This window comes from Amphimedon queenslandica, unplaced genomic scaffold, assembly GCF_000090795.2.
Source record: "Amphimedon queenslandica unplaced genomic scaffold, v1.1 AMPQUscaffold_13296, whole genome shotgun sequence".
In the NCBI taxonomy this organism is placed as follows: domain Eukaryota; kingdom Metazoa; phylum Porifera; class Demospongiae; order Haplosclerida; family Niphatidae; genus Amphimedon; species Amphimedon queenslandica.
Genome location: NW_003546468.1, coordinates 41,421 through 53,172, shown reverse-complemented (window position 1 = coordinate 53,172; position 11,752 = coordinate 41,421). Strand labels below are relative to the sequence as shown.

At 35.0% G+C, this 11,752-nt stretch overlaps 2 protein-coding genes and 1 long non-coding RNA gene across 3 annotated transcripts; all 3 read right to left on the bottom strand.

Moving 5' to 3' along the window:
- Positions 1–46: 46 nt before the first annotated feature.
- Positions 47–5,382, bottom strand: LOC109583578 (probable serine/threonine-protein kinase CCRP1). Its single transcript, XM_019998998.1, has 14 exons — positions 5,356–5,382; positions 5,129–5,246; positions 5,017–5,082; positions 4,854–4,968; positions 4,390–4,586; positions 4,130–4,338; positions 4,010–4,086; positions 3,306–3,428; positions 1,912–2,079; positions 1,642–1,719; positions 1,446–1,595; positions 1,353–1,397; positions 1,134–1,202; positions 47–1,049 (listed from the first exon to the last, which is right to left on the bottom strand). Exons 2-14 carry the CDS (start codon positions 5,207–5,209, stop codon positions 175–177), a joined length of 2,253 nt encoding a protein of 750 aa, XP_019854557.1. The 5' UTR covers positions 5,210–5,246; positions 5,356–5,382; the 3' UTR covers positions 47–174.
- Positions 5,383–5,389: 7 nt separating this feature from the next.
- LOC109583582 (uncharacterized) lies at positions 5,390–6,258 on the bottom strand. Its single transcript, XR_002185591.1, has 3 exons — positions 6,165–6,258; positions 5,474–5,518; positions 5,390–5,422 (listed from the first exon to the last, which is right to left on the bottom strand). It is a non-coding gene; the product is annotated as an uncharacterized LOC109583582 (long non-coding RNA).
- A 167-nt stretch (positions 6,259–6,425) lies between these two features.
- Positions 6,426–10,481, bottom strand: LOC109583571 (uncharacterized). The gene is made up of 6 exons (XM_019998986.1): positions 9,653–10,481; positions 9,448–9,507; positions 9,030–9,397; positions 7,771–8,001; positions 7,658–7,706; positions 6,426–7,413 (listed from the first exon to the last, which is right to left on the bottom strand). Exons 1-6 carry the CDS (start codon positions 10,479–10,481, stop codon positions 6,521–6,523), a joined length of 2,430 nt encoding a protein of 809 aa, XP_019854545.1. The 3' UTR covers positions 6,426–6,520.
- Positions 10,482–11,752: the final 1,271 nt, after the last annotated feature.

The window sequence follows — 11,752 nt, the reverse complement described above, 5'->3', positions numbered from 1 at the left end:
CAATTTTAAAACTTAAAAATTTTTCTACCACACTAATTTCGTAATCTATAGTATTTAATGCTCACTAATAATTAAGAAAACTACATCATTATGACAAATTTTACAACTGGAATTAAGCTTAAGTTCATACTAATTCACTCTCAGTTGTACAAACTGGACTTCATGCATCTATAGTTATGGCCTCCTGGCTCCTGCATGAACTACTTTATTCATTTGATGATGGACGTATGTAGCAGCTGCATAAGATGCAAAATCCTTCCAACCTCTGCATTCATCTTTCCTCCCATCCCCCCAGTCAGCAACAGCCTTAATGACAATAGCCTCGACTTTATGATGAGCATCCCTAGCAGCAAGAAATATTCCAGCTCCTTCCATTTCACCACCGAGAGCATCAGGACGTACTTCTTTTAACTGCTCTTTAAATTCTGCATCATCAACCAACGAAACAAAAGAAGAAACAACGGGGCCACAATGGACTTTGACCTCTTTGGCATTTTCTTCAGCAGAATGTTTCTTTTGAAACCCAGAACTGTCCCCAAACAATGATAAAAGAGAGGGACCTGCTGGAGGTTGAGATTTACGAGCCTTGACCTTGTCTTTTTCCTTATCCATGGTGGATAAATCCACAATCATGTTAGAAACAATGACATCGCCAAGTTGTACTGTGCTTCGGTCCATTCCAAAGCAGATTCCAATGGAAATTATATATTTTGGCTTAAATTGATTTATTGCCATTATCTTTTTTGTAACTGTAGCAGCATCCAAACCACCTTGTTCAGCCTCTCCATGTGCACTCTTTCCAACGACAACCACCTGTTGTCCAAACTTTCCAATGTAAATCCAAGTAGCATTTACAAATGCACGAATAATTTTATTCTGACCATCTAATGGTTTTAAGTGGCCCAAAACTCCTCGAAGCTCTGTGGCAGTAGCAGTCATTAGCAGGTATTCTATATTTTCAACAAGATGATCAGGAAGCTCACTGACACACTGAATATTGCTCAGTTCTGGAAATAATGCAGAAGGTGGAATTGGAGCAGGAACTAGATCTATAAGTTAAACAAACATTATTTTGTATTTATAATACAAATGTAATGCAAAAACAGTAATGTAATTAAGTCATAGTGAAATACCTGTTTCTATTGTACTATTGTATGCATCAAATTTTGCTGCTTTGATGAACTGTGAAGCTGCATAAACATCTATGAAAAAGTATATAAAACAATTATTATTCACAGTTGCCATTATATTTTTATAGTAAATATTGTGAGAAAGTAAATTATGACTCATATAAAATTAGTGAGCTTTTGTATCCCATCAAAACTTTCTCCTCCAAAAAATGATAAAAATACCTTTAATATCTTTTGTAAGTGCAATATCATTTTCCAATTTTTGGACTATAAAAAAGAAAGATAATAGAACAATTATAATAAATATCAACAAACATGTTATTGCTTTTTCTTGAGTAGCTACTTTAATTTCATCAAGAAAGACAGATTTCTTTACTCCGTTATTTAAAGCATTATACACAAGATCGGAATCAGTCTTTATCTCATCAACTACTTGACCATCAATAAATTCTTCCAAGCCACTTTCTATAATTCTGTATAAACAGCATCACCATCATTGTACATAAAATACCTGTTATTGATGAAGCTTCATTCTGATGCTTTGAAGGTTTGCTAGCTTCATCACCATCAACCTGAGAAGCTTGAGGAGCTAATAAGACTTACAAAATAAAGAAAATTATTGTGTAATAAATCAGTGGCTTAATGAAGGAAGTGACTATTTATCTGAACCAAGTCTGAATGCATGGCAAGCTATTTTGTTATAATAAATGTGCATGAGCACAAGCTATTATTTTTTAATAACTTCAGCCATTAATGCAAAATGTGATTTTTTGTGAAATACCTTCTTCTGCTGTAATGGTGCTTGTGGTAACATAATCAGAAATAGTAACAGTTGCATTGCTACTATCAGGATTAGCAGGTGTTAGTGTTACTGCTGTATTGGTACCATCAGGGGTAGGAATAATTGGTGCTATATTGGTTTGTGAGGTATCAGGAAAAGTTGAAGGACCTGATAGAACAAATATTATCATTATACACATTTGTAGTACGGTGCGTGGGCGGATCAAAGGCGCCGCCAGTGCTACAACTTCCAATAACCGCACGGCAGGAAAATGTAGCACTGTGTGGAATATGTAGTACTGTGCAGTATAATATGTATGGGCTTTCCTGTTAACCACAAGCTTTGATAGGGGCAAATAACAGCCTCAGCTACATACACTAGACATGTAATAATAATAATAGTGATAAATGAGATCTGATCGTCTTGCGCTGGCCACCTGCGCGACTTTTGAAATTTCATTTGATCCGCCCACGCACCACTACAAACCAATCAAAGCACTGTTGATTCATAGATTATGGAAATTATTGCACTCGGGACGGTCTCGACGAAAATGTAGCACTCGGCTTCGCCTCGTGCTACATTTTCCTCTCGACCGCCCCTCGTGCAATAATTTCCATAACCTACTCTCAACAGTGCTTTAACTAATACATGTATGTATGTACATTAAAAATAGAAGCAATAACTTATAGACCCTCTGGGCGCTAAGACTATTTTTAATGAATCATTTACAGTAGCCACCCACAATATAAATTTACCGACGACAAGAAGTTCTCCACATCAAAGGTAGATCAAAACCATAAGTGCCAAAATGAAGCATAGCAAGAAAACTATGCTGCACCTGGTCTATATGATATAGTGTGGCCTCCATACTTTCCATAAATTCTGCTTGTGAGTCTGTAGTACCTTGTAGCGATAAAAGAATTAATGGCCAGGCGGTGTCACCGCCCTTGATCTTCCTTTGATCTCAAGGCTTTCCTTGTCGTCAGTAATTTACATTGTGGGTGGATACCGTATATTTATTATGAATGAATATGATTATTGTAATCATATTCATTAAAAATAGTCTTAGCGTATAGGGGGTCTATATTGCAAAAAACAAAGAATCCTCCCAAAACTAGATTTAACCATGCTGCAAAACTTTGGTACCTAATGTTCCATTCAACATGAACTGCATATTTATACTGACTAATAAATAATTTACTTGTTCAGATAATTTTGACATTATAGACCATAGGCATTTTATATACTAAAGTAAACCTACTCAGGAAAATGTCTCAGTGTATTAGTCAGTGACATGTCATTATATAATTCTATAATGTTACAAGACTATCAATTCTAATTAGCAATAATACAAGTACTACAAAAAAGCTTCATTACAATAATTGTTTATTTACCAGTTGGATTTGGTGGACTTTGACTTAAAGTCAATGAAGTGGTTTGGGTTACTACTGTCTCTTGGGTTTTTGCTTCTGTCTTTTGGATTACTATCTCAGTTGTTGGGGCAGTGTGCCATTGTTCTATAAATATACATACCATATAGCTAGCAGGAAAAATTGGTGGAGCTTTATTTTGGCAATTGGCAGATGAATGATAAAATTGCCAAAATAAAACTCACCATTTTACTTTCTTCTAAGCATGCTCAATTGCCACTGCCAAATATTCTGGCTATACAATATTGATTAAATGATTGTTCTTAAGATTGTTGTTTACCCTGTGATCTACACATGTGTATACTGAACACATACATACTTTACACAAAAAGGGGCTAAACTTTTTATGAATTTAATTAGTAGTTGGGCATATGGGTGCAGTCAAAATGGAAAAGCTAAGGCTACAAATTATAGGTTAGGCATTAATTGACATTGTCACAGGCTAACGTACCTATAAATAGATATATGCAGCAATTTTAACACTGCTATACAAAATTTATGCAAAAGATGGGAAAAATTCAACTTTAATGCATTTAAAGGCATTTAATTTCTTGCATAAAGCTAACTATGCAATGAAATTTTTTTCATTTAATCATTTTGTTTTTTATTCATTACCTGTAGCCTAGCATTGCATTGAAAATAAAAAGTACAAAATTCCCTATCTTTACTTTTCTTTTTGTATTCACAAGGTACATGGCCATCTTCCTCAAAGTAAGGATCTTGTAATACTACACTAGCAGTTGGTCTGTTGATTTTTTAAAGTAAAATTGTAAGCAAAATAAATTTACCTTGAATATTTATCTAATTGTATCATTTTTTCTATCAGATCTTTAGCCTTTGGTTTGTCATCTAGTAAACTAAAATCACATTTTTTATACATTTTCACATTTTGATCAATATCAGCATTATCTCCAGTATCAAAAGGATGGTTTCCACCAGTTTCAGCAAAATATATCACACACCCCATTGCAAATATATCTGACTCACGACCACATTTCTATATGTAAATTATAATTATTGGCTATGATTATGCAATTTCAGTACTTACACGCTGTTTTCTATTGTCAAGTAATAATTCAGGAGCTTTCCATGTATCCGTTCCTCTAGCTGTTCGTGTGGTCAATGAGTTCAGATCATCAATTAATGTAACAGAAATACCAAAATCAGCAAGGACTGCTTTAACGTCAGCAGATGATGAGCTCTTTTGAACCAAAAGAATGTTTCCAGGTTTAAGATCCCTGTGAACTGAATAACGTTAGCATTATTCCAGTAGAATTAATTTTTGTTAACTAGATTAATGCCACTAGCGTTATTTGTGTTAAAAATTTTGTAAGCTAAATTATAAAAACAACCTGAAGATATTCTGGCTCTGATTCAGCTATGTGCTAGCAGCCCCTCCCTCCATGCCTAAAAAGGGAGGGGCTGGTTACGCAATACTGACCATGTGCATACTCATTATGAAGAAATTAAATTGTAAGGGTGAATCAAGCATTTACTTTCGTCATAACATACCAACATTTCTTTTATGTAAATACTCCATTCCTTTTACTGCATCTTGGAGTATCTCTCTTATTACAACATTCAATCCAACAAATTGACTTGATACTGTTTCATAGTGCTTAAAGTACTACATAATTTTATATAACATAACTTATGATAAAGAACTATCACTAACTTTAGACAAAGAAGCCAAACAAAGTTCAAGAATAATATAGTCATGTTCATTATGCTCATCAGTTTCCTAATGATTATAATCAAGTTATATAATCTCAAAATTTAAAACTTACAATATTAAGTAATTGCACTATGTTTTCATGTTTAATATCCAGAAGTAGCAATTTAGCATCATCGGTTAATTTATCTTTCATTTTTTTCACAGCAACTTCTTGCCCTTCATAAGTACCTCTATGAATGGAATAAAAATAAGATATGATTATGCATCTACTTTTATTATCACTTCAGTTTGCAATCAAGAATTGAGTGTGTTTTGCATATTAAATTATTAATCACTAACTTATGAACAATGCTACTAGCCCCCTGTCCTAACTTTATACTGACATCGTATGAAAAGTTTGGATTAACTAGAGAAATTAATGTAATTGAAAATAATAAAAATAATGTCATTGAAATACCTTCTTTTATACGTGATGGAGATGTAGCAATAGTCAGTGAAGAATCTACAGAAATATATAAATACAAGCCTTTTACACGGTGTCTAACCAACCAGCGCTGTTACCTAATTCCAACATTTTCGTGAGTAGGGCTTATGTTTTTGCATTGGCCTAATGCTCATAAGACAGAAGCCCACACCTAATGTAACATTAGTTTCTCTTAATTTTTTTTTAATTCTATTTTTTACAACCTGGAAGCACATAGCTTTATATCTATAAATTGTTTCAGTCATGTGTGACTAGTCAATTATATTGGAATGAAAAGATAGTGATACCTTATAGCAACAAAACCACCTACACACCTTAAAAGTAGTCAGGTGTCGCCTGGCTATGCCCACAAACAATACTTTGTGCATGGTTACAATTTTACTTAAAATAGTGACATTTACAGGTAGTATAAATGAAATGCACAGAACAAAATTTCCCAATTAATACATCATAAATAAACTTAAGCCTATGTGAATTACATTAGTCCATAGATATATCTATGAGTAGTCCTAGTCTACAGAGTCTAGCTATGCATAGGTTAAAAAACTATGGCTCAAAGGGGTGCGCTCGTACCCTAGCCCCGCGCGGCCCCTTGGCAGTACTATTAATTATAGCTAGATCTACCATGCATCGTAGTGAATTTTACAACTTCAAGAATGCTTACCAGCCATTTTATGGATAACACATAAGTTAACACTTGAAGCCTGATTCACCTAGTCTCGCGGGCCGACTCACCAAGTATTACCACAGAAAAGATACTTTATATATGGTTGAGGTGGCGAGACAGGAGTTTATCGGGAAGTAAATCACGTGCATAATTATAATTAGGCCTTTAATATTGGGCATATGGGCTATGATGTACAGGAGGAGCTATTTATCTGATTGTACTTGTGACTGAAGTAAAGGCGTGGCTCATAAACTTTTATCATTCAAATCACTAGTTTTTCCAAAAGGCAAAAAATTACAATACTAAAATCCTAACAATGACTTTCTACTTATTTAACTCAACAGCTAGTTCTTTTAGTTTAGAGCATCTGCAGGAACATTGTCTAAATGATAATGAACATATGTAGCAGCTGCATGAGATGCGAAATCCTTCCAACCTTTGCATTCATCTTTCTTCCCATCAGCCCAATCACCAACAGCCTTAATGACTATAGCATCTACTTTATGATGAACATCACTAGCAGCACGAAATATTCCAGTTCCTTCCATTTCACCACCGAGAGCACCAGGACGTACTTCTTTTAACTGCTTTTTAAATTCTGCATCATCGACCAAAACAGAAGAAGAAACAATGGGGCCACAATGGACTTCAACCATTTCAGCATTTTCTTTATCAGAATGTTTCATTTTAAACTCAGAAGTGTTTCCAAACAATGATAAAAGAGTAACTCCTGCTGGAGGTTGAGCTCTACGAGCTGCAATACTCGCTGGTTCCTTACGATAGGTAGATAAATCTATAATCATATCAGAAACAATGACGTCACCAAGTTGTACTTGGCTTTGATTCATTCCATAGCAGACTCCAACTGCAATTATATACTTTGGCTCGAATAGATCTGTCTCCATTATCTTCTTTGTAACTGCATAAGCATCTAAACCACCTTGTTGACTTTTACCATATGCACTCCTTCCAACCACAACTGAGTGCTTCCCATACTTTCCAATGTAAATCCAAGTAGACTTATTTACGAATGCTTCGATAATTTTTTTTGCACTATCTAATGGTTTCAAGTAGCCCAGCACTCCTCTAAGCTCATTTTCAGTTGCAGTCATTAGCAGAATCTTTATATCTTTAACGATATCTTTAGTGGCGTCATTAGGTAAATCTTTCTCATAACTTTTATCACCCTTTTTTGGAAATAATTCAGGAGGTGGGATTGGAGGAGGAATTATGGCAGCATCAGGAACTATATAAAATATACATTAACTACTGTATATAGCATGTCAAAACTGCAAAATTTAATATGCAAGTAAAAAGAAGGACTTGCAAAATATTTTATTTGCAAAACTTCAGGCTATAATTTGAGCCAAAAGCAAATGATGCAGTGATTACTTTATAAGGGGTATTGTGTTTGGCAAATTTTTTAATTTGAGAGTCATTGACAAAAACTGCCCCACATATAATATATATACAAGTATATCAAACTCTACCTTGTTGTTGAGTTCTGATTTCTCTACCATAAAAACTAGGTAGTGCTTCCTATTATAGCAAAATTAGAAATGTATAACTAGCTATAATTATTATAAACAACAAAATCACTTACATGATTAATAGCAATACTCTCAATTCCAGCTAATCGTATTTCATTAGCTACTCTACGAATAGCATCTACACACAAGAATGGTATAGTACATATAAATGTTAACCAGCTCTGGTGTACAGCTCTCAGTGCCACAAACATGGAAAGATCTTCATCTTTAAACTCTTCAGTAATGCATTTTTGAAATCTTGCTAGGGTTACCTCAGATGGACTCCATGACGTCACAACAACCATCTAAAATTAATAGGATTATACATTACACTGCAAACTTTGGGTCAACTACAATTATAATTCTATTTAATTAGATTTTCCAGTATTTGTATTTGTAATTGTATTTTGTCAATATTTTAATTTTTAGACCAAAGTATTTGTAATTCATTAAAAATACTTCCAATCAAAGAGGCCTGCCTAAGTAAACAAGATCAGTACACAATGTGTTAATTGTTAATGTGACTTTTGGTTAATCCTTTTAAACATGTTAAATGCATGTGTAATTTGAGAAAATGACAATTTGCTAAATAAATACTAAAAGTATATTTGAAATACTTAGTCAAGTATTTGTAGATTAAATACAGCTCAGGTATTAGCATTTGTATTCATACTACTCAAATGTATTTGTATTTAAATTCACTTAAGCCTGGTTTCCACATACTGTAGATCGGGAAATTTTCGTTGTTGAAATATTTTCGCAGATGAAGTGACCCACAAAAATTTGACACACGAAATATTTTCTACAGTAAATAATAAGATCACTGAAATTATTCCAACGTGTAGCGGTGCATGCACGAGGCTCTTCTAGTCTTCTAAAAGCCCAAAGAAGGCCTGAAGCTCTCACCCAAAAGTTTCCTTGTCAGTTTTAGTACTGTCACGAGTAACTTCCATTGAATAGCTGTCCATCATCATCAAGAGTTAGTAGCCACTTGTGCGGTTTATGATGCGTCCAAAAGTTTTTATGTTGAAAAAATTTCGCGGATGGGTCAACCAGCGAAAATAAAACACCTTGAAAAAATGTCACGCCAATTATTTCTAACATGAAAATTTCCCAATTTACGGTAGCCATACAACAGCCTTACAACACAGTTGCAACAATTGTGGAGATAGAAATCTGGGTCTATCTCCACAGTTGCAACAATTGTGGAGATAGAAATCGGGGTCTATCTCTACAACAATTGTATGCTAACCACAGAATATATACAACAGCTGCAACTATATTTAAGGTGTGTTTGACCCCAAGTCTGTTAATTGACACTGAATGAAATTACCTCCACATGGTAGTTATTTTTAATCTTGTGATCTATGATCCCTTCTGTAGCGAAATCTTTAGCAAGTACTTCGCTATTGAAGGCATCTCTCTCTTTAGCTAGCTTTTCAATTGTTGACTTTGATTCCTTGAGGTTTAGATCATCTGTCATATACTTCAGTAGAGAAAAATTTGAAAGAAAACAATATCGCTGAAGAAATTTTGCTAAAGATACTGCATCTAAAATTGCTTCAACTTCATTTTTCACTTTATTTTTTAGACAACTCTTAACCTCATCCAGAGACTTTTTTTTCAGAGCTTCACTTGCAGCAAACATCAGTAAGAAATTAAAATCATCTTTCATTTTGGTATGTCTCTCCTTGATAGATGCTACCAACATTAAAACATAAAAACAGCTTTTACATGAATTTTCACTATACCTGTGAGACTAGCTGGTTTAGTTTTCATAACTGTTTTGTGACTAGAACTTGCCAATATACCTATAAAAATAAAGTCATAAATATTATGGTGAATGATCAAGCAACAAAATAATGTAGATATCGATCCTCTTTGACTATCATGTGGAGGTCAATAGCAAAGGGGCATGGCGAGACTAAGATCTCGTCTCAGTATGCACTGTCTCACCTCTACATCTCTCCTTGTAGTCTTGAATAAATATGGAGGACTTTGATTTATCCTCAATATTGGATACATCACCAACCGTTATAATATTCTGCTGCAGAAGTAGTATTGTAAAATTAACTGGATTATAACGATTGACATTCCTACGATCGAGATGAACGATAGAGGTGATAAGCTTAGCACTGCTAAACTCTTTCTCACTCATGCTACCGTAGTAGTCAGCAACTGTCAGGCAGAGGTCAACTTTAGGATACTCTGTGTTAAGATCAAAATCTGGTGATGCAAACTGTTTCAGTGTCCTAGTACGTCCCCAGCTAGATCTCTCCAGTACTGCTATCGTGAATGCAACAGCACGTGAGCATGAACCCAACTTATTCTCCAATGGCAGAAAACATTCAACAAAGTCTTCCGTATCGAGAGAAAAGTTCTTAAGTACAACTTTGACTGCCAAAAGATATCTACTAATTTGATATCCATCAAACTGAACTCCGAAAGGCCTAAGAGTGCTGTAAACAACATGTTCAAATTTCTCGAAACGCTTCAGTTCCTCTGTCAAGCTATCATCGATCTGAACCGTTTTATCGACGAAGACCTCCAAGTCATCCAGTTCTTCCCATCCAAGACCAGCCAAAATAGCATGTGCGTATGCTAGCGCCTCTGCCTCGGACCTTTTCGATTGATGTTCTTGAAATACTTTCTTAAACCTGGCAGCTGGATCTAGCACTTGGGGTGCTAATTTGATATCAATAACATATAGCAACTTCTGGTAGGCTGCAACAAAGTAAGGAGGTAAAGAACGAGAGAGACGATCTTTCACTTCATCAAAAGACATCTTGTCTTCAAGTTGATACTGTAAAAACTCTAAATCTCTCTCTCTAATATAGGTTCGATCGCATATAATTATATCGTGGCATCATAACCACGCCCCTTTTTGTAATTCCGCGCACCTTAAACGAGCATGCGCAGTATAAAACGGGGGGTGGTCTGCCCAAAAATGGAAGCAAATATTCAAAATGGCGATTACACATGATAAAGATCTTGATAACATCAGTTGATTTACATAGTAACAGTAAAAGGAAGAGGCTACAATTGCCTGGCCTCTTATTTCCACATGTTTCTTGTTCTTATCTTCTGACTAAATCACTGTTACGTTGTTTATAGCGAGTCTATCTAGTCATAGTGAAACAGGCCGAGCTTCAGGACGATCAAGGAGTCATTCAGGATGACTTTTAACATCGAGTTTGAGTCTGCCGAAGAGAAAGGTGCCTTTAGTCATCATTTAGAAGATTTTCAATCCTTGCTATCTAAGAACAAGCTAGATAGCTTTGGTCTGTTGACAGCCATGTTTAATTTTATAGTTTTAGTTAAAGCTGCATGATGCATGGCTCTTTTGAGTCTTCTGCTGGTATAGGGAGTTAGCAAAACTGTCTGTACTCTTCTAAGAGTCTTTTTTAGATCTTGTGGATGCCTGTGGTGCTTGCATTCTGTGATTCTTCACTGCCCATTTTTAATTACATTCTAAAGCCACCCGCCATTTTTAATTGACTGGGCAGCCCACCCCCGTTTTATACCCGTGCTCATGCTAGGTGCTGTAGCAATCATCACGTAAGGTGGAGCAGTGGTTATATTCTGCACATGCTCGTTTAAAAGAAGTACTTGTAGTACTTTCTTGCAATTTGTGGCTTTGATGTGGTTGTGCAACATGTTGTGATGTAGACATGTTGTACTACTCGTGTACTGTACATAACAAAGTTGCCCAGTTTAATACTAATATAAATAGATTTTAAAACACATGATGCACCCACAACTAATATTGAGAATTCAGTCAAGCCAAACGTATTAAAGAATAAATTGAAGTAGTTGAGGTTTTAGGAGATGATAATAACAATGTGTATAAAAATAAATAGAACTACATTTTATTAATTCAATAATGATAAGTCCATGAATTCTGCTTTGAACTATAACACTCACTCCTCCAAGCATAAGGAGTTGAACCAGTACTTCTCTTCCAAGCATCAAGTACTGCTGCTAGACAATAACTATTGTTACAATAATCAATCATCACCAGTTAATTGATTTCAACGACAAAACCAAAATGGTTTT